This window comes from Lycorma delicatula, chromosome 10 (genome assembly GCF_047948215.1).
Source record: "Lycorma delicatula isolate Av1 chromosome 10, ASM4794821v1, whole genome shotgun sequence".
NCBI lineage: Eukaryota > Metazoa > Arthropoda > Insecta > Hemiptera > Fulgoridae > Lycorma > Lycorma delicatula.
This window is the reverse complement of record NC_134464.1, coordinates 84,745,231-84,769,620: the sequence shown is the minus strand read 5'-3', so window position 1 is coordinate 84,769,620 and position 24,390 is coordinate 84,745,231. Positions and strand designations below refer to the sequence as shown.

Sequence of the window (24,390 nt, the reverse complement as noted above, 5' to 3'; positions counted from 1 at the left end):
GAAGTGGTTTCCCATTGCTTCTTCAAGTAAGTAAGTAAATAGCTTATCAACAGACTAACATCAATTTGCAAATGATATTCAAGCTTTATTATTTATATTTTATTTTTGTTCACTACGAATACCAGCTATTTAATGAATATCATTACTTGAGAAAGTAATTATAAATTTTACTCGTAATACATCAAGTGGCTTTATATAAATTTTACCCACAAGAAATAATAAGAAACATAATGACTGTAAAGTTAAAAAATGAATATAATAATTATGTTGTGAAGAAAAAAAAATCACACAATACAAAAAATAATAATATATACCTTAAAACTTTTAATTAAATAACTCATTTGTGAAAATTGTTATTTTTCCATAATATTTTTACTAATTTTTGTATCATTTGATTTATTATGCATTTAAACGTCATTGTCTAAAAGACTTGTGTGTAGTGCTTATGAACATATAGATAAAAATTTATATTTAAAAAAAATTAATATGGAAAATAATGAATTATTTAAATAAACTCTCGTTTAAACAAAAGTTTATTGAAAAATAGAAGCGGCGATAGTTAAATTTTTTTTTGTATTGTACGCAAGATAAGATGGATGATTCGTTGTAATTGAAAAGGGATGGACTCGGTTGTTGTTTTGGCTACATTAGTTAAAACTGCGCATAAACGTAAAGAGCGAGTCTGCGGTCTTCGCATTACAACTGCTTCCTTCCTAGTGACGCATTGTTTTGACTACACAGTGTAATGTATTGGTGCTTGTTTTATTTTTATATAACAATTATTTAAAAGTAATTGTGTTCTTTATTTGGAAACTTTATTGCTTGTAAGTAGAAGTTTTTATTTTGTTGTATCATATATAATGTGTTAAATAGTATTGTTAGTTAACATTTTAAAATATGTTTTGCTTAAATGCAAATTCGTTTTGTCTTGTTTTTAATCGTTTCAGTTGTACAGAAATCTGTATAGGCGTAACCCATGATTTATTTTTAACTTTTTTGTCTAAATCTTTAACGTCAACAGGTTCTTTTAAATTTTTTTAGTTATTTTGTAACGTGAATATATATATATATATATATATATATATATATTCTACTACTGATAAATTGTTTTCTAATCGTGACTATTGCACAACCCATTATTTTACGTAAACAACAATGTTTTTAAATTAAATTCTTTTTTTTTGTATTTAATTGTTGACCAGTATTTTTAACACTTAACACCCAATTAATCAGTTCATTTTGGATTTTTTAATGAAGTATTCATTTTTAATAAAATTTTCTGTTGTAAATGTAACATAAAACATCAAACTATAAAATCATACACGCCTAATTCATTATTCGTAATATTCTACATTACTATAATAAATAAAACGGAATTAAATTATTTTTCCTTGTAGTATTTCAATTCAAATAAAAACTTAATTTTATTTTCACTCAGTGGAAGAAGTTGTAAATTAACACATTGTATAGAAAGAATAAATTTTACATTAAATTGCGGTTATACATTTGCTCCTCCACTCCAGATTTTCTTGTGATGCATGTAAAATAAATTCATGCAATCGACATTACCAACATTTTGATGGATTTAATATGTTGATATGCAACCATACATTTGGTTAGATAAAAAAAAAGCAGGAAACCAGTTTATAATAGCATAATTGTTATGCTTTAAAGGCGTTTATGTCATTTACACCAGCATAAAAGTGGTAACTGCCTTTACCAGGATTTTAACCTTCGTAGTCAAGAGTTCTAAAATTCAGATTCTAGTAAAGTTATTTTTACACGGATTTGAATACTAGATCGTGAATATTGGTGTTCTTTGGTAGTTGGGTTTCAATTAACCACACTTCTGAAGAATGGTCGACCTTCTTTTTTTCCTGTTTAGCCTCGGGAATTACCGTTCAGATATTACTTCAGAGGATGAAATGTATGAGTAGTATAAATAAAGTGTAGTCTTGTACAGTCTCAGTTCAACCCAACCACCAAAGAACACCTATATCCACGATCTAGTATTCAAATCCGTATAAAAGTAACTGCCGTTACTAGGACTTGAACGCTGGAACTCTCAACTTCGAAATCAGCTGATTTGGGAAGACGTGTTCACTACTAGACCAACCCGGTTAGGTTAAGGATGGTCGACCTGAGAGTGTACAAGACTACACTTCATTTCAATTCACACATATCATCCTTATTCATCTTCTGAAATAATACCTTACGGTGGTTCCAGAGACTGAAACAGAAAAATAAAGTTCACACCAAGAGCCATTATATTTAATATACATTGACTTTGTAAATTGAAATTTTACTTGCTTAAATGTTATGGTACATAACAGAAGGAACATAATTTATATTGGTAAAAAAAAAATTACTCCAGCCAAATTTTTATACATCTCAATACTTTGGCTCCATGAATGTAAAAAAAAATTTAACATTTTATTTTTTGATCAGCGTAACAAAATAAGATAACGCTTCTTTTTCCTCAATTTATTAACAATTCTCTTTAGTATGCAGCCAAATAAAATATTTAAATTATTTATATATTTATGATTGTCATATAGTTTAAGTATGTTTAACGTGTAAAATTTAGATTTTATTCTCATATGCCCTATTCGGTAATTCTAGAAGAGATATATATATATATATATATATATATATATGTGTGTGTGTGTGTGTGTGTGTGTGTGTGTGTGTGTGTGTGTGTGTGTGTGTGTGTGTGTGATGTGCAACAGTGTCCCACTTAGGCAGTGTTCTACTTAGGCAGTTAGCAGTTTAATCTTTTTTTTTATTAAAAAGACAGTAATAGGTTTTATCATAGTTCTGCCTCGATTTTATTGTTTCTAAATTAAAAATTACAGATTATGTAAAGTTAGTGAATTTTACTGAAATTTTTTTAGCTATAACAGTGGTGTTTTAATGTTTTCAAATAATCCAAAAGGATATCATCATAAGTTTCTTTCACTTACCAGATATTCCCCTTTTTTTTTTCTTCAGTCATTTGACTGGTTTGATGCAGCTCTCCCAGAATCCATAACTAGTGCTAGTCATTTCATTTCGGTATACCCCCTACATCCTACATCCCTAATAATTTGTTTTACATATTCCAAACGTGGCCTGCCTACACAATTTTTTCCTTCCAATATTAAAGCGACTATTCCAGATGCCTTAGTATGTGGCCCATAAGACTGTCTCTTCGTTTAGCTTTATTTTTCCAAATGCTTCTTCCTTCATCTATTTCCAGCAACACCTCTTAATTTGTCACTGTATCCACCCATCTGATTTTTAGCATTATCCTGTAGCACCACATTTCAAAAGCTTCTAATCTTTTCCTCTCAGATACTACGATTGTCCAAGTTTCACTTCCATATAAAGCGACACTCCAAACATATACTTTCAAAAATCTTTTCTTGATCTTTAAATTAATTTTTGATATAAACAAATTATATTTCTGACTGAGGGCTCGTTTCGCTTGTGCTATTTGGCATTTTATATTGCTCCTGCTTCGTCCATCTATAGTAATTCTACTTCTCAAATAACAAAATTCTTCTACCTCCATATTCTTTTCTTCTCCTACTTTCACATTCAGTGGTCCATCTTTGTTATTTCTACTACATTTCATTACTTTTGTTTTGTTCTTGTTTATTTTCATGTGATAGTTCTTGCATAGGACTTTATCTATGCCATTCATTGTTTCTTCTAAATTCTTTCTACTCTCAGCTAGAATTACTATATCATCAGCAATTCATAGCATCTTTATCTTTTCACCTTGTACTGTTACTCCGAATCTTATCTCCAAATGTTAAAATTGTTCTTTAACATCATTAACTGCTAGTTCCATGTAAAGATTAAAAAGCAACGGTGATAGGGGACATCCTTGTTGGACTCCCTTTCTTATTACGGCTTCTTTCTTATGTTTCTTCAATTATTACTGTTGCTCTTTGGTTCCTGTAAATGTTAGCAATTGTTCTTCTATCTCTGTATTTGAACCTTAATTTTTTTGAAATGTTGAACATTTTATCCCAGCCTACGTTATCGAATGCCTTTTCTAGATCTATAAATGCCAAGTATGTTGGTTTGAGATTTATACCCACACAAAGGATAATCTATGTTAAACTGTTATTAAAAAAAAATTGCCAAGATAAACTCACACTTACAGAATCATTTAAAAAAATTAAAATCATATTTTAATTGTTTAACAATCATTATTAGTCAATCTAATACAACTATAAAATTAGTTAAAACATAAAATAAATATGCATAAATACATAAGAAGCTAACATAATTGTACTTAGAATTCATACTGCATTAATCAGTTACCGTAAACTTCCATCATCCTTAGTTATTATCTGTTTAAATTTTCTTATCTTTGTTTTTGTTTACTGTTTTTAATGTAAACATTTTCTTTTAAATTGAAAAGAAAATGTTTACTTGATTAGATAATTGAGTTATCTAATGTATGATTTACCAGCATTGTCCTATTTTCAAGTTTCGAAGACAAATATTTCCCCCTCCTGAGATTTCAATTTAGTTTTGAAATACAAAAATCATCAACGTTACAGCAAATAAATGAAACAAAAAAAAAATCAATTTAACCCAGAAATTTTCTCAAACAGACAGTTGTACAATTTGAACACACCTGTGGAACAGAAAAAGTTCATTTACGGGAAATTAACTGAAGGAAAAATATCAAATCAGAACAGATGAAAATAAAAAAAAATTATAATTTGGTATTTAATATCTAATCATTTCTAATTTTCTCACTTCATCCAGTCTTTTTAAATATTCCTGTACCATCACATTTCAGTAGTGTTCGTTTTTTTTATTTTTCTGGTTCCACATTCTCCATCTTTACTACCTTTAATTGTTAAACTACTTATAAAAATTTGTTTATAATTCTTAAATTCATATTTCATATAAACCTGGTTTTGATAATTTGCCTACTTTATGTTTCTATTTAATTTTTCTAGCTGAACAAATATTCTGGTTTAAATCCTTGTAAAACATTTCAAGGACCTAAAAAGTAATGTAATCCTTTACAAGGATTACATTAGTAATATAATCCTTGTATTAGTAATGTAATCCTTTACAAGGATTACATTACTTTTATATGGATTTGTATGCTAGATTGTGGATACCAGTGTTCTTTGATGGTTAGATATCAGTTGAACACATATATCAGGAGTGTTCGACCTGATTTTGTTCAAAACTACATGTTATCTGACAGCACATTTACACTTACATTGCACTAGATCTGTAGCTACAACAGGCTTGGATAGCCAGTAATAGTAATTGCATTTGCCTATAAAAATGAACACACACACACCCAGACCTGACAATAGCTGGGAACCTGGATGGAGAAATTTATATATATATTTATATATTTGTATTTATTTATGTTTCGTTTTTTCTTTGTGAATAGACCATCAAAGGACCACATAAATATCATAGTCTTTCTTTCTTCCCAGAATTTCTTCATCTGTTCTGATTTGATCTATTTACTTTCTTCAGTCAATTTTCTTAACTGGGATTTTTCTCTTTGTACAAGAACTTTCTTTCTTTCTTTTTCCTGTTAAGCATCCAGTAATTACCTTTCAGATAATACTTCAGAGGATGAATGAGGATGATATGTATAAATGTAAATGAAGTGTAGGCTTGTACAATTTCAAATCGATTATTCCTGAGATGTTTGGTTAATTGAAACCCAACCACCAAAGAACATCGGTATCCACGATCTAATATTCAAATCCGTGTAAAAATAACTGACTTTATTAGGATTTGAACGCTGGAACTGTCGACTGCCAAATCAGCTGATTTGGGAAGACGCGTCCACCACTAGACCAACCTGGTGGGTGTACAATAACTCTCTATGTTTGAGTAACTTTACTAAGTTGAATTGAAATTTTTCATTTCTGTTTTTATGTGTTTGATTTAACCTTGATGGTTTTTGTATTTCTAAATTTTGTGGAGGATTTTTTATTTGATCTAGATTTATTCATCCTATCATATCTCCAAGAAATTTTAATGTGCTTTTTTTTTACATCTGTTTCAAGTGTATTGATATTTTGATAACTTTCTTTATTTGATTTTCATTTATAGGAATCTCCATCCTTGTCAGTTCTACAAAATTTTCTGAGTACTATCTGATGTCAATTCCCATGTCTAATTTTGGTATTGACATAGTTTTTTTTTCTTGTTATAGACATTTTTAGTTAAAAATGCTTTATTTTCTAATTTTACTGGTTTGATTTGTAAGGAATTTTTATCTGGTTCATTATTGCTGATTATTTTTCTTAAATATCTTAGTTGTTTTTTCATTTCCAATTTGATACGGATTATTTTCTTGTTGAAATTTTTAATATTTACCATGATTTGTTAAAATAAATTTGTAAACCAGCCTGTTCAGCTATTATTTTTTGTTCTTTAATTTGGGTAACTCATTAGTGAATACTGAATATTTAACTGTTATCCCTCTTTTTTTTGGTGCCCAATCTTATTTTTTTATTTTGTATTTATTTCTGTTCTTTGTTATTCCTTAGTCTGTATTTATTGTTTTGTGTTAATATTTTTTTATTTCTTTTCATTTATATTATATTTTTTTACTTACACTAACGATTATTGTCTATATATTGAAATGATCCTTTGTTTATACAGGTTTTTACCTTTTGTGGATAGTTTTTTTAGTTTTATTTGCTATTTTATGTCTACATACACTGTGCATGACAACTGCAATTACAATATTTATTAATGTGAGCTTTGAAAAATTTGTTGATATGATTTTTATTAAATCTAAGCCCTGTTGTCAAACTATATCTTGATAAATAATTTTTTTTGTTTCTATTTAATCTTTGTAACAAATTTTTCTACAAGTTTTTCAAACTGTAATGTACAGTTACAAAATTTCTAAAAATTAATGAATAGCCAGATTTTATAAATGAGGCTGAGTAGATTTTCTAAATTACTTAATTTTTATCTATTTTTGCCACCAAAATTACAAATGTTTATTGTTAAATGGGTTTTATAATAATTAACAAATTTAATTAACAATAATAGATTGTCATAAAAATTTAGTTACTTAAAAATAATTTTATTTTCCTTATATTTGATGAACAATTAATAATTTAAATTTAATTCAGTTGAGTGTTTTCCCACGCCACAATGTGCTTGGGTGGCCAAGAGAATATGTTTGGATGTTTATTTGAATAGTTAACGCAACAGTTAACTCTTTCTATTCTGTGTAAAGATATTCTAGACTTTTGAGGGAATATGAATAGAATGAATGCTCTGGAAGAACCCAAGGTACTCTATTGGATAAAGCTTTTCACCTCATTCCACAGTCCTTCTTTGAATAGATCATGTAGTCCCCCCTTAACTTTAATGTTTTCCTTTGGGTAAACCATCAGGAAGAATCTGGGAATTTCTTTGAGTTATTATGGCATTCGTATTTATGCGATTTGATGGGGACAGCTCAATGTACCATCCTATCCATAAAATGCTGTTTCCTATCTGCTGAATGTACAAAAACCCAATACTGAAACTGAGAAACTTATTTTGTAATATCAGTATGTATAACAACCCTTCCTAAAGAAAAATATAAATATCGTTTAAAAATGCTTTATGTGAAGTTAATTAGTTGAATAACATTTTTTATGTTTTTTCCAATCATTTTATATTATTTTATCCATTTTCAAATGTTCTACAGCAAATAAAAGTACGTTAATATAGCTAAAATTGTTATGTTTTGATGGATTTATGTATATGATCCTTAAAATACATACAGTTTTTTATTTTGACATTCATTAATTCTTTTATCTAATTATTTTGGATGGTATAATAATTTTGGACAAAGCTGATAGCTGTGACCTAGTGATATCTTGAAGTTCTGGGTTCAAGTCCTGATCAACCATGATATTAACCATCTGCTAAAAATGTTATACCATATTCCCTTTTGTATGTTGGCAACCAACCATTAAAATTCTGCCGTATTTCACTTAACCAATCCCTGAACTTTGGGAAAATAGATGTAAAAAAGATTAAAAAAATTTTTGGACAAGCTAATAATCTTTTATTGAATAGATTGAATTCTCTTTGAGCGATTATGGGCAGGAAATTTATTTAAGATTGGATTGAAGATTTTTTGCTAGAGCGATTACGGGCAGGAAATTTATTTAAGATTGGATTGAAGATTTTTTGCTAGTTTCTCAGGCTTTAATGAAAACCATGTATTCTGTTTACTTGCATTATTTGAGCTTCTAATGATATGACAAAAAAAGTTTTTAGAAATTTCTTTAAGTAAATTTTCTTCAGAGGGAGATCATATTATAATAAAGGGTATAAATATTACATTTGCACACAAAATAAAAGTTTTGTTAAATTATACATTTTAAACTCAAATTAATTTTTGCTCAGTTTTGATGTTAGCTTAACATATAAGTTATTATGTGATGGAGTCATTTTGTTTTCTTAATGAAGTACTAATTTTATTATTTAAGACTACTTTTTTATTTAAGTAAATATTTATAAAAATAATTTTGGCAAAAAATTATTTTAGCATTACTGTACATTAATTAATTATTTTACATTAACTAAGTTACAAAATATTTACAAAAAACAATATTATATGAGGCAAAAATATTACAAACATCATAATTTAATAAGTTACAGTTTTTTTTATACCCAAATATTTTAATTCAGTGTTTCATAACGTTTACAGCAGCACGAGGTAGACAACGGCGCTATCTATGATGAAATATAAGAAACTGTTAAATCCTTGACTTTGCTACTGGAATGCGCCACTGCAGCATAGGTTCGTACTGTAAAACATACAAAATTATAGATCATGTCAAGTTACTGGATACCCTGAAATGGTTATATATGTAACTACACACACACACACACACACACACACACATACACATGTATTTTTTAACAGTATTTCATATGTAGTTTTGTATCACATTAACCACACTTCTCAGGAGTGGTCAACTTGAGTCTGTCAAGACTACATGTTTACCGGTTCATTTACCCTTACACTGCAGACCTGGCAAGTCGGTAGCGGTAATTGCATTTGCTTATACACACACACCCAGACCCGGTAATAGCTGGAAAACTGGTTACAGATTTAGTCGAAGTAATGTTACATTGTTACAGTGATATTAACAGTTATGTTTTAGTGTGCAATATCTGTCACAAATGATGTTAATATTAATAATTAATTTCCAATAGTGTTGAACTGTTCTGTCGTCCATGCTTTTGGAAATTCCAGCCCTTCCCCCGTACTTAAAATTTATTGATTTAATTATTTTATTTACTTTGCTAATTACGGATTTTTTGTCACTTTTTTATTTTCTCTGAAACCAAAAACACGGAAAAAATTAATTATTTGCATATATGTAATTATATGATACGTTGGCATCTATTTCATACTTTTTCGTAAATTTTAGTCTGAAATAAATTGTTAGATTTGTTGGTAAGTCCTACGGACATATGGATGTTTTAAATTTTTGAAAAGAAAAAAGAGGGTTTTAAGGTAATATTTCTATTTATTATTTTTATCGATATCAAGTATTCATTTAATTATGGCGTTAGAAGAGATTTAAGGTAGCGTATGAAAAATGCCATGCGTGAACGGTATTCAAACTCAGAACCTTACAGTAATTCTACAAAGAGGTTGGGCGAGAAGACTTAAAATTTTAATTTGTTTCTGGTTTTTAATTCAACCAGAAGTAACATCAACAAAACGATATAATAGTATAGTATTTAAAAAAAAAAAAATATATATATATATAAATATATTTTTTTCGGAAACCTGTGCAATATATATATTACACTGAAATCATGTGTAATGTGACCATCATTCCATTTAAAAAATAAAATTGAACTCAATATGGCAGATCTAAGATGGCTGACTATAATTTCGAACACAACTCAGAGTAGTTTCTTTGATATAATAAACAAATAAATTCATTTTGGGAACTTAGTCACACTCAGTTTTCTATAATTAATTAAGCCGTTTTCAGACTTTCGGACACTGTGTGTGTGTGTGTGTGTATATATATATATATATATATGTGATATAAACACACACAGGTGTTTCTAAATAGGGCTGGCTACACTTTTACGGATTCTAATTGTAAAACTAAATAAACATTAAGGATACTAAGGATAAATTGACATTTATCCTTAGGATAAATGGCAATTTCTCCTTCGTTCTCCTACTGTCCGCAATTTCGTAATTTTTATTTCAAGTTCGGATAGACACGTGTGGACAACACGGATAAATCCACATGTGGATTAATCCACATTAATATTTGGTAAGCCTCGTGGTAATAAAGTTTTAAAAATCGGCAAAAAATCAGGGCTTAAATACCTTCGCAAATTACAAAATGGCGGCCATGTTAATTTTTCAATCCGTTATATTCCCATAAATATTATATAAAATTTATGTTATTTCTAAAATATTAAGCTTTTTATTTTGAACAAAATTACATTTTATTTTTTAAAATCAGTTCACAAATAGTCAAGTTATAGGGGAAAATTGATGTTAATTTTGTGTCGTAATTATTATGTCTATTATTGTGAGAAAATTATTACTTAATTTTATACTAATTTACAATACTAGAATTAACAATAAATAAAAATAATTAATATTTAATCGAATTGACCATAAAGTGGAGGACATGAAAACAGACACAAAATTACATCAATTTTTTTAAGAAAGTATTACAACTTTATCGGCAATTTTTATGCTGTTCTCATTAAATTTTCATTGATTTTTCCTGGGGCTAGTTTTTCTCTTATCCGTTGATGTATACTTCCCTATTTTGTCGTAATTATGTATTGTAATATTATGAACAGATTTAAGTAAGTTTATGTTAGTTTGACAAACTTAAAAGGTGATGTAAATAGTATTTATTTAATGTAAATACTAAATTCTACTTTAAATTTTAAAAAGCGTACATTGTTTAAATAACTGATATCTGCCCTTTAAATTTTTCTTACCTTATTATTTTTGATTATCTCTTATGTTCAGAAAATTGATTTTCATCATGATCTGCATTTATGGAATCCGCCTTTGTATAACCAAAATAATTATTTACAAATGCTTTGTACGGTAAGACTGATGATGCTGAATTTATATAATGATACGGTAAAGCATACGATCCCACTGATCCTAATTGATATTCTAGTCGATTGTTCCCGTTAGGAATAGAATATAATTTTGGCACTTCATTACCAAAACTTCTTTGCAATGGAACCTTGTAAAAAACCTGTAAAAAGTAATTTGTTATAAAAATGTTCAATCAATTAATTCATTCTCTCTCACACACACACACTCTCTCTCTCTCTCTCTCTCTCTCTCTCTCTCTCTCTGTGTGTGTGTGTGTGTGCGTGTGTGTGAAAAATAAATTTAAAAACCTACAGACTTCACAAAACTGAACTAAAAACTGAATGATAATCCTTTTTCACTTCATTAAATCTCCAATTTTAGAAGTCTTTTCAAAGTTTTCTTAATTAAATTTAAAAAATGAAATTTTTAACGTTCTCTATTTATAATGATTTGCTATTAGTAACAATAAAGAGAATGCTCAAATACCCCAAAAAAAGTTTTAGCATTTAAATAAAAAAGATATGTACATTGTTTTTTTGTTGTATTTTTACAAAAGACAATAGAAATGAGAAAAAATTAATAAATATTAATATTTATCAATATAAATATTCCTTATTAATGTATTTGAGCTTCAGAAAAATTAAACAACTGTAAAAAAGGAATTAAGTAAACCTTTGTATAAGACACAAATAGTTACTACAAATCGAAATTCGATTATTATAATTTAGCAATTGTAGATTTTATTCCGTATGGCTTATAGACAGAGGAGAACCGGTATATTCAACGTGGTATGGTCGTTGGCTATGGCTCATAGACAATACGAGCGTTCTCTAAAATTCCTTAATTTGCATTGGGTTTAGGGAAGCTTGACATTAACGACGGTACCGCACATCCCATCTCAGCCGATCAAGCCAACCCTGTTCGGACTGTGATAAAATGACAGAAAGGGCATTGCACTTATCAGCACTTATCATTCGTTATGGAAAAAAAATGTTTTTAAGCATATTCTAGATGTTGCGACAACGCTTAAGTACGTAAATCCGCCTTTAGAGGCACAAAAATTTTAAAAAGAGAAGAAAACCTGGTCCTACAATTTAAATCAAAGAAAGAATTAATTATATACTATAATTAGATTTTGAAATTCTGTTAACTTGTATTTGTCATTAAACTTTGTCTTCTATTATCCATTCAAGATGTATTTGCCATGTATTCTAAAGTTTTATTAATAGACAGTATCCCCGTCACGACTTCACCCGCGCTATTTGATTACTTGCGTTTCCCGTCGCGGTCAAGTAATGTTCAGAAAGGGAGCTCTGCCCCCTGACCCCTTTGTGTTCATTAAACTCATGCTTGTGAGAATAATAATGATAGTAAAAATTAAAGCTTGTTCAATTTATATATATATATATATATATATATATATATATATATATATATATACTTATTAATTATATTCATTTATATTATACATAAACAATATATAATATTATTGATTTTATTATACATTTATTTTTTTATTCCGGCTTCGCTCGCAAAATACATAATCAGAATTACAAATATTAATTACCATGATAATGTTATGAAATCTCATAAAGATTGATTCAATAGCTGTCGCATGAAACAGCAAAAATGTAAAAAACAATTTATGTATTTTTTTACCCCTTAAAATATTAAAAAACCGAAAATTATTTTTAGATATTCATGTGAATTAAATTTGCAAGCCCAAAAAAAGTGAATAATCTCGTTTAATATATTAAGAAATGGGGAAAATTTGCAATCTTTATTCAACATTTTTTAACTCTCTTCATCCCTTTCAGAGGTCGAAAAAGTCATCCCTTTCAAAGGTCCCTTTGAAGTTGATTTCTTCATTTGTTACAAAGAAATCAAATCACGAGTAAAATTTGATGTTATTCCATTTTAACTCTTAAAGGTTGGAATTTCATACAATTTAGAAATAGATTTTTAGATATTCATATGAAGGTTACAGATACCAAAAATCAAGTTGCTATCTAGGCGTACATTTTTTACCGAGAAATTCAAAACATAGTAAATTACATCTTAACCCTTTAAACTCAGAATTACAAAAACTCCTTATTTAGTGTGGACTTATACAGTAAGAAGAACTTGTATACAAATTTTTATCAATTTATTTTCAGTCGTTTTTGCTGAGCGTTGAATATGTCAGTCACTAGATGGTGTTTTTAATGTGTATAGATAAATAGTTTATTTCATAACAAGTGTATGATTATAGTAAATAGTAAATAAAATGACAGCTGTGGGACGATTTCAATTTCATTTGACGCTGCTGGGTGAGGTTGCGGCATGTTTGAATTAATGTTATAATAAATGTATACAATAATTATCTTGTTAGCCGGTTCCCGTCTAGGCAGGGAGCTCTACTACCTGGACTTCGACACGTTCGTTATCCTAATGGAAGGAAGAAGAAAAATTAATAATGAAAAGAACGTTATGTACAAAAAAGAGAAGAGTAAACAATGAAGAAAGAAGTACACAGATTTTACTAACACTTAAAAAAAAACTTAACTACAGAAGATTAAATATTTTACAGATATTCATAATTGAAAAATTAAAAAGTCATTTTACTTCATTATATTTCTGTTACCATGGTGACAGACATATAATGAACTAAATGGATTAATTCTTGTTATATGACTGCGCAAAAAGGAGTGTAATGTATTTAGGATGTATGTGTGTACGTACATATGTATGTATGTCTGTCTCTCTGCCTGTCTGTATGTATGTTCCACCGTAGCATCTCAACGGCTGAAACGATCTATATGTATGACCCCGCGTTGGAATTCTTACTTTACCGGGAGTGTCGTAGGCTGTAGGCTACATATACATAAAAATATATATGTAATAGTGGAGATTTGCCGGTTGAAGCGCAAACTTTGTATTAATGAACTGTGAGGCTCTATCACTGTGTGAGCTGGGTTTCAACTGAATGATTCGAATCAATCCAATGAATAAATTACATTCTTAATACAAAATGAATGAAAATTCATTCATACAGAATTATTATTATGAATGAATTTATCCTTATTATAAAATTATAAAAGTAAATTAACGTTAAATAAAATAATATTAAATAAATTTAAAAAAATTTCTGTTTAACGATAATAATTGACTTCTTGTATGGATTGCGTATGAGGTAAGATGATGCGAGCACCTCGTTCGAGACTAGACCAATCATCACATCAACTAGTAACAAACCGGGTGTCCCTGGGGTACTATTTTGGGAGGTGTAATGGGGTGCTCTTATAATTATCTCTGCAACCAAACTCCCAATTTTCAAAATTGAAACGGGGCATTTGCTAATGTAATACAAAATCACGATAGAACCAAACCAGAACAAAAAAGCAGTCGTGTTTTTTTCATTTTTAATATTTATCTGTTGTTTCTTTAACGAATATCTTTAATTAACAATTTGATCCCCAAGGGGAATACGGCGTCGATATATGACTTTAAATCTCCCCTGGGATAACACGAATGTATCTGAAAATCCGAAGGCAATCAGTCAGTTGGGGTTTTCGCTTGATACTGTTGGAAACAAACTTTCGCATTTATATAAAATTATTAAAATGAAAGTTAAAACTTTTATATTTTCGACTTTTTGAAAACGACGCAAAATTAAAGCATTTAAGTTGTTTATACTTATTTTACTTTGATTTAGCACTGACTTGTCAAAATTTAAAAACGGATTGAAATAGTATTTTTTTTTTTTAATTTTTGTTTTTAAAGTTGATATTATTGGTATTTTCTTAAATTATTTTTTTGATATTTACTTTATTTTCGTTCACTGTCTCCATATCCTCTTTAAATTATCTCTAACGTTTTGTCTCTCTATATGAATAATTTTTTTCTATTGATGCCGTTTAGCGAATGAATATACTATTTATATTTTAATTATTTCTTATAAATATTAATAAAAAATGTTTAATCATTGACTTACCTGTATAGGTACAGAGTACTGTTTATCTGAATAAGTATCATACGCCGGTCTAAATAACGGTAATGGGTATGATAAAGCCTTATTACTGTTTGAATGTAACGCATTCGTTCTGCTACGTACGTAATCATCTTTAACTGCTAACACTGGTTTTGCGGTTACGTAAATCGGACCGAAGTATGGTTCTTTTGTCGGCTCGTAATAATTACCGGTATCATAATCATCTTCATCCGATGATTTCATACCCGGTGTTTGTGCAAGAGAATTATAATCGTTATCGTTTGTATTAAGATAATCATCGGAATATAATATATCTGATCCTGGTGCACGTATCACTTTTCTAACGGGTCCGTGATTTTGTATAACGTGCGTGTAACTAAACGCTGTTCCATCATCATTTCCTATATCATATTGTCCATCTAATTCTCTTTTACCATTGGATTTCTTTTCTGTAGGCCTGTAACTACGTTTATCCGTTAATTTCTTTTGCTTATTCTCATTTTTATTTTCACCATCTACGTATGCTATGATAACCTGTATTAAAAAAAAGGTTAAAAAACATATATAATTAATGTATTTTAAGGTGTTCATTATTAAACCTAGATTACGTTATGTACGTACATATAATTACATTTTTAACATAAGGAGCCTATCTATATCCCAAGACCCACCGGGTTGGTCTAGTGGTGAACGCGTCTTCCCAAATCAGCTGATTTAGAAGTCGAGAGTTCCAGCGTTCAAGTCCTAGTAAAGTCAGTTATTTTTACACCGATCGTGGATACCGGTGTCCTTTGGTGGTTGGGTTTCAATTAACCACACATCTCAGGAATAGTCTTAACTGAGACTGTACAAGACTACACCACTTCATTTACACTCATACATATCATCCTCATTCATCCTGTGAAGTATTATCTAAAAGGTAATTACCGGAGGCTAAAAACAGGAAAAAGAAAGATCTATATCCCAAGAAAATAACAATTCAAATAAAAATGCATGTATCAAAGGAAAATGTATGTATTTTAATAGTCAGCACTATTTAAATCATAAATCTTGACATGAAGATTGATTTTCTTAACTATATGTATATATGTAACTATATTGTGTATATATATATATATATATATATATAGTAACTGATAATATCGCTGTTTTGCCCACGCGGTAGAACTTCAAAAATTGGTAGTTTTTTAATAGGTATGTATGGGGTACACACTCTCATCGCTATTCAAAACTTACCAGATAGAACTAAATTGTTAGATTACAATTTTGTTCACAAAATCAAATTTTTAATGAAATCAGGAACATATTGATTGAAGTTGTTCAAAAACTACTTTGTTCCCAGCAAATCAAAGTCCAGAAGTTTCGTCATTTCAATTTTCTCATTGCAATAATTACATATTTTAATCAAGTTACTTATTTAATTATCTTTCAAATTCAGATAATCGGTTACAGGGTGATTAATAGATTCTATTTTTTTTTTTAAATGTTTGATTCGATTTGGTGGATAAAAAATGATGGAAAAATATTTCAAACGCATATGTCGTTATATATGACGTTCGTCTATATGAATGATTCTTTTTCTTGTTTGCTGCATTCAATGAACTTTATAGAAGAAGGAAAATGATAGACGTAATGGTATCCAATTAACGTTGTTACTGTATGAGCAGTAAAATTAAAACTGAAAGCGTATCGTATTTTAATAGTTATCATTCGAGTAATATTTTAAAGGCTAACCAATTCACGTTCTCCAAGAGTTAGTTATATGATACTCGCATAAGGAATTTAAAACTTTACATTGAAATTTCTTTTCACTAATATTTAATCCAATGTTTTCATTTCTTTTGATTTCTATTCTTTTTTTTTAGCATGCGTTTCACAGAACTTTAAATATGCGTGCGTTTCATAGAACTTTAAATATATTTAACATTTTTTTTTTTTTGTTTTTATTTCATATGTGGTTTCCATTTTCTATCTTAAAGGGTACTCATAATGTGCTTTACTGGTAGCTCAAAGTTATTAAAACAGTATGTTGAGAGTGATATTATACAATAAAATGCCGTTTGTAGTGTATTCGATTTTTAGACAGTTTTATTTAATTATGAATTACGCATCCAAAATACTTCGAGAATTATTTTCATAATTCCGTAGGAGTTATATAAATGTATTCAATATTTATTTTATATGAATGTAATTATATGTTTTATCCTTACATTTAAGTCGGCGTGACGCCTTAAAATCATTCTAATAACTTAATTGATAACATCAAAATTCAAAGTTAGCTAATGGTAATTATTCGTTATAAAAAGTAACTAGATTTAAAACTTATCCTGCAATATGACAGAGTAATTATTTGAAATTATAGCTGATTAGTTATCATGTAAACAACTTATTCCAATTGTCTATTTTGAATGTTTGGTGGTAAATTCATATTTAATTAATATAATGTTTTGATTAAATATGTTGTATTGAATTGTTAATATTTGTTAACTGTATAATTATTATCCTGTAAACTAGCTTTTTAGGTTTCAATTAACAGCACTGCTCGCACTCTAGTGATTGGTATGTATACCGATCTAAACAATCTAAACAATGCTTGCTCAGATAATAACTTATTGTAATTAGGCCTGTTTTGTTACTAATTTTGTTAGATACTTAAAAATTTTAGAGAGTATTCAAACAATACAAACATGTATAGTATTCAAACAATTCTTTTTCGAAATTGATTCAGGGAAGGGAAACCAATTAAAATATCATTAAAACCTCTGTTAACTTATTAATTTTTCTTTATATAGTGAAAATAGATTTTATATGAATTACTGGCAGACCCGTCAATGCTTCGCTGTTGCTAGACTTGAGGACGTATTAAATAAACACAATTGAAAGTTTGATAAAACATTAAGAAACTGAATATTACGGAACTTTACAAAATTTAGAATGTAAACAAATTCAACTGTCAAAACAACACTACTACCTATCGGATTTAAACTATTCTCTTAACATAGTAGTCGGTTCAAAATATCCCTAACTTTCTTTCTACTGATCAGATCGAAGATTTCAATAGCTTTAAATCTTCTCCGCACAACCATTATGAAAAAAACAGCGTGTAAATCGGTCCAGCAACTTTTTAGTCTATAACGGACACACATACCAACATTGGCTTTTATATATATAGAAGAATAAAGTCTTTTTGTATGTTTGCTTGTTTCGTAAATATTTCGACATCGGCGCCTCCTAGCGGGTATAATTCTTACAAAAATCTTTCTTTTCTCGTAGATAATATACATTATATTCTGAATTTGAGCCAAATCGGTCCATAAATACAATTTTTCAAAATATCTCGACTAAGCGTTACCTAACGGGTCCATTTTTTTTTTGCAAAAATATTTCTTTTAATATACATTCTGAATATGAGCCAAATCGATCCATAAATAAACTTTTTCGAAATATCTCGACCCCCAACTCCGCCTAGCGAGTCCAAACTAATTCAGGAACCTTTGCGGACGTGTACATGACACCTCAGAAAAGTTTTATCGCAATCGGATGAATGGTATAGGTATATATATATATATATATAGATTTCTTCACTTGTACTCCACACACCCGTGCACGCGCACACAAACACAATCAGTTCTCTAAGTGGTCACTTAGAGAAAGAGATTTTGTATCCTTTTATTATTAATACGCTCTAATTAAGTTGAACCTTAATGGCAGTACGTTGTAATCAGCATAAAATATTAACTTTTACTATTATTAACAAACTGGAAACAAATTACTTAATACTTATTTCAGAAACCTAAGAACAGAGGCAACATCGAATAGGTTATTCAATCGTGATAATATTAGACCAGTTTCCGTAATATTAATAAAAGTAGGTTTTCCTAATATCTCTCCCCATATCAATAGGTTTCTTTTATTGATTTTATAATTACCAAAATAAGATTTAAGCATCAAATATCCCAAATTTTGAATAAAACGTTTTCGATTTTAGGGGCTTCCTTACATTGAAGGGAAAATTTAGAAAAGGTGTTTATTTATAAAGAAGTGATCACTAACAAAAAAGTAAAAGAGAATTGTTTAAAAAGATTGTCAAAATAAAAAAGTTTATGAAAGTAATGAAAAAAATTGCTACTCATTTTGAGTCCGAAATATTGCTAAAGCTAATTTAATTTTAATAGCCCTTTATGTGATTAAGAAAAATACAAAAAAAAATGTTTTAATAATTATAAGAGTTAGAGCTAAAAACAAAAAAAAAGATATATTTTTTAGAGAGGGAAATAGATTTATAAAAAGGTTTCTAAATATTTTCAAACAAAAGTTAAGCTTAACAAATTGGCTTAAGTCAATTTTTCTGTAAATCTTAGACCCCCTCCAGTAAAAAAAAAACGTAAAAATTTACATAAAAACCTTTCTTTGTTTAAATTATGGGGTATATAATTTTGGAACATTTAGATATTTTTTGATATCCCTACATGATGAATAAAATACCGAAAAAGAAATTAAATATTAAAACTGAAAGGGGGTTTTTTAAGAGAATTTTAAGAGATGAGGGTTGATTAAAAAAAAAAAGATTGGATTATTTATGCCTTATAGGTAAAAAAGCCACCAACAAAGTCTTTTTCTAAAGTGCCTTTGAAGAAAATGTAATTTGTTTTTTCGTTATATCCTCCATCTCCTGAACGAATTTCGAAAAAAAAATTAGTACGATCGAAACATATTAATTTATAACATTAATAAAAAATATTAATATTAATAAGATTAACACGATAGAAATATTTGAGCCAAATTTGAAGAAAATTTGTTCAGTCTATCCTGAGATATAAGGCTAAAAGCAGTACGACACATAGGTACGCACACACATATTTATGTTTTTTTTTTCTATCTACGAGAAGATGAACTTGTTGGACCCTAAAACGTAAAAGTTTGTAAAAAAAAACTCTATACCCAGTTTTTGCCATGATCACCAACCATACTTTCCCCTGTAATATAGATAGCTACATTAGCTATATTCACCGGAAGTTAAAAACGATTTAAAAAATAAAATAAAAAATAAAGTTAAATGCAATGTTTGATAAATAGTACTACAGTAATAATCGCGAAATCTTTTGTGGAATCATGTGATCATTACTACTTCTCTTTTTCTTAATTTTTTAATTTTCCAAAATATATTAATTCCCATTTTACTTTCCCGGCTATACATATAAGAAAAAAAAATGAAAGTAAGTTAAAAAAGTCAATTAAGGAGTATTTGTACGTTCAATAATTTACACCGTCATTAAGAAATATAAAACATTTTTTCCGCATCGCATAGTATGTATGTAATACTGTATATTGTAATTATGGATTTAAATGGATTGTATAAATATGTAATACTGATTTTACTAAATACTTTCGGATTGGATGAACTTGCTTTTTCCTGTTTAGCCTCCGGTAATTACCTTTCAGATAATACTTCAGAGGATGACATGTATGAGTGGTAAAGCTGATTTGGGAAGACGCATTCACCACTTGACCAACCCGGTGGATTAGACTGGATTAACTGATTTTGTTCAAACTCACCATACTTACTATACTTAAAACTTAAACTCCCTATAATTACTACAGTTTACCAGATTATATTCAACATATCATCAACTTTACACCTCATCCTGTATCCTATATCTTCAGAGTACCAGGCTGATCGATTCTTTCAGATGCTCGATGGATTTAATCTTTGGATTAGCTGTGGTGATGAATGTAAAGCTATGTAGCGAAATAGTAAAATATTAAGGTACTACCAATTCTTTAATACATTATAATCAACCATTATAATACATTATTATCAAGCTCACTACAACTTATTTAAAACCTAAGTTATTCATTACAATTCAAATAATTCGTCGGAAATGCCTTTCATCTGAGTTATTGTATATAATTATGGACTCAACCTAACAATTTAACCTAACATCTAAGGTTAACTAGACAAAGTTACCGGGCGAAGCGAGCGTTAGGTTTTGTTAATATCGTACGAAGTTCAGTACACGGAATCGTTGGTTAAAACTAACCAAAAATAACCTTTACCTAACTTTCACCTAAGCCTAATGTAACTTAATTTAGTCTCGGGTATGGTCGACCTCAGTCTGCACAAGACTATATCTCATTCACACGTCACGAACAAGGGACGGGGCTGCATACGGGCCCTGAATACATAAAGCTGCATGTGATATCTGGAGATTACCGGAATATTAATAAGAAATGAATAAATTTAGTCTTAAGTGAGTATAATCACATTGTTAACCTAATTAATAAATTTAACCAAATTATTTAATCCAAAAGTAATGTATATTACATTACATTTGTACCTTACTAGGTACTTTTTCGTTTCTTCCCTTTCAAAGATTTGCAAGTTTCTCACCTGGAGATAATTGAAAATATCAGGAAATATTGATATTAACAATAACCAGGTTGGAGATATAATCCGATAACACACTTACTTGATCCTTTATTCCGGTCATTTTAAACATTCTCCATATTAACATACTTTACATATTAAAAATATAAGCATTATTGCTTATAATTATAATATAATCAACCAAACTTAACCTACTCTCACTTCGATCGCTAACCTCGACTAAATAAGGTAATGCTTTGATTATTTAAATAATAAATAATTACAATAATTACTGAATTTTTTTCCTGTTTAGCCTCCGGGAATCACCTTCAGATATTACTTCAGAGGATGATGAGATTGATATGTATGAGTGTAAATGAAGTGTAATCTTGTACAGTCTCAGGTTGACCATTTCTGATATGTGTGGTTAATTGAAACCCAACCACGAAAGAACACCGGTATCCACGATCTAGTATTCAAATCCGTAAAAATTTAACTGCTTTTACTATGATTTGAACGTTGGAACTCTCGACTTCGAAATCAGCTGATTTGCGAACACGCGTTCACCACTGGATTTTAAATACTCATGATAATACTGTTAATTAATAGAGGTTATCGAGTGTAGGTTAAGTTTGGTTAGATTATATTTGTAATTTTATTTATTTATTTTCTTATTTCAATAAGGCGTATTTGTGGCTCCATCTAAGAACTAACTAACGGTCGCTTTGTGGGCATATAATGAATTTAAACTTCATTACTGAAAAAAATTTAAGAAATGCAATTCTATAGTGGTCCTTTATTTATTTATTATTTTTTTTTATTACCTCAACCGGCATAAACCCATTATTTAATTTAAAAATAATAGTAAAATATTTTTTTTTTATAATAGATTTTAAATTAAATCATAATTTTTAAAAGAAAATAGCTGTTAAGTATTTTGAAATAGTTCAAGATAACCAGTTTTAGAAATATAGTTTCAATCTCTCAAAGCTGGGAGTAGTGAACAAACCTTGTTGCCAGTTTTTTTATTAATATGCTTACAATCTTTCTTTTTCATTAATTTTTGCCTTCCTGATCGAAAATATGAAATAGACGATGTCAATAAGTAAAGATTGCAGACTTCTATTTGAAAATTAAATTAATTACATAATTTATATATATATATTAGTTTTATTTCTGTTTTGATTTGGAAAAGGATCTTTTATCAATTTTAAATGTCAATTTTAATTTTAATCTCTAATTTGCAACGAAAGATTTGAAAAATTATAGAGCAACTGATGATGCGAGGTACTCGCGAATGCACTTTTGCTTGGATTATGGAATAAGGCTTGGATTATGTCATCCTATTTTATTTTATTAATTACGTACTTAGGTTGATCGGATTAATATATATATATATATATATTTATATATATTATTCAAGATCAGTTGTTATGACTATATTGATTGATTTTACTTACAAACTTTATTTATACTTTATATTTCAATATTAATTTATATGAAGAATTATCCTGCTGAAGATGGATGAGTAGCTGAAAACATTAGAGGAAATATACTAATTAACTGATAAGGTGATTTCAATATTATATTTAAATTTTGTATTTCATTTACCAACGGTGTCACGTTTACAAAATTCATAATATTGGCTTTAATAATCATTTGAGGTCACAGTTTTCAGAGTTACACAGCTATTCTGTCTATTCTTCTAAATAGTTACTTTCCGAATTTTAATGAATTTTATGAACTATTATTACATTTTTTTTTTTTTACGGACTTTTCAAAGAAAAGAACAGTATTTCTTTCGGTCGCATATTGGGGGTGAAAATAGATTTTCTTTACATTTTGAAGTATGAGTAGTACAGCAATACCATTCACTTAAATTGGGGTTTCCTTTATAGGCCTATGTATACAATTTTGTGGCTCAAAAATTAACAAAACTACCTGATAAATTTCATTGAAATTTATATATCCTGTAGTAGTTTATTTAAAGTTGTGTATGTGAAAATTTGATGAAGATTGGTTGAGTCGTTGTTGAGTTTATTCAATTTAATATTGAAAAAAATTGAGCGGGGCAACTTAAAAGCGTGGTTCGTTATGCTGCAAGTTAGAACTTTGAAAAACTTTAAAAAATATTTTTTTTTATTTATTAAAAAAAATTAAAACCAAGCTTCAATGCTCATTTTATTTTAATGAGTTTAAATGAAAAATTTTCATTCTCTTTTAATTAAAATTTAAAGTGTTAAATATTAAAATTTATGAAATCAAACAGTAATAAAGTTATACCTATCATTAACAGTAAAATATTTATATTTTATTTAGTATAATATTATAATATTTGTAACTGAAACAATGAAATACGATAAATAATTTATGTTATAACTTACCAGTAACGACAGTAATAAAATATGATACCTCATGGCGCTGCAGATAGAAACAGTGAAGTGTGTGATAATAGTTAAGTGGGGATATTTTTATATACAACATTTCCCACTTTCCCCATTTTCAACAACAATCAAATAACAAAAAGCATCGGAAATAGCGGAACGTATTACATAAAATTATTATTATTGTCTTCCTATTAAATGCGCGTGTTTATTGTTCATATTTTTACAGTATTATTAGTGTTATGTGTAACATGTTGCCTATTCGAAATTTATTTTTGAGAATTTAACCTTAAATTTTATTTATTATTTTTTTTTTTTTAATTTAACAGCTGCCTCTGTAAATAAGTAACACAATTATTATTATTCATGATTAATAATTAAAAAAAAATACATATAACCAGCTGATTATGAGATTGACGTTTATAATCGAGCGAACACTTTTGAAATTTCAATTTATTTTATTATTTTTTAATCTGCCTAAATATAGATCAGTAGTAATAAAAATTTGCTTGAATCATACTTTATTCCAAGATGGGGAAAAAATTGTTCCATTTTTAACTGATTT

General features: G+C 28.5%; 1 protein-coding gene and 1 long non-coding RNA gene across 2 annotated transcripts in view; one reads left to right on the top strand and one right to left on the bottom strand.

The window, feature by feature from the left end:
• Positions 1 to 681: 681 nt before the first annotated feature.
• LOC142331546 (uncharacterized) overlaps positions 682 to 24,390 on the top strand; it is a 190,587-nt gene continuing 166,878 nt past the window's right edge. The window contains exons 1-2 of the long non-coding RNA XR_012758034.1: positions 682 to 824; positions 8,708 to 8,800. This is a non-coding gene — a long non-coding RNA (uncharacterized LOC142331546). The remainder of the gene's footprint in view (positions 825 to 8,707; positions 8,801 to 24,390) is intronic.
• Positions 8,554 to 23,871, bottom strand: LOC142331544 (uncharacterized). The gene is made up of 4 exons (XM_075377531.1): positions 23,826 to 23,871; positions 15,078 to 15,608; positions 10,996 to 11,264; positions 8,554 to 8,807 (listed from the first exon to the last, which is right to left on the bottom strand). Exons 1-3 carry the CDS (start codon positions 23,856 to 23,858, stop codon positions 11,010 to 11,012), a joined length of 819 nt encoding a protein of 272 aa, XP_075233646.1. The 5' UTR covers positions 23,859 to 23,871; the 3' UTR covers positions 8,554 to 8,807; positions 10,996 to 11,009.

What these genes read in the sequence shown, in the direction of transcription:
- LOC142331544 (XM_075377531.1), bottom strand. Translation starts at nt 23,858, where the DNA reads ATGAGGTATCATATTTTATTACTGTCGTTACTG. An exon ending in TTTTATTACTGTCGTTACTG is followed by an intron (nt 15,609 to 23,825) that starts GTAAGTTATAAC and finishes TTTTTAATACAG; the next exon opens with GTTATCATAGCATACGTAGA. An exon ending in AGTACTCTGTACCTATACAG is followed by an intron (nt 11,265 to 15,077) that starts GTAAGTCAATGA and finishes TACTTTTTACAG; the next exon opens with GTTTTTTACAAGGTTCCATT.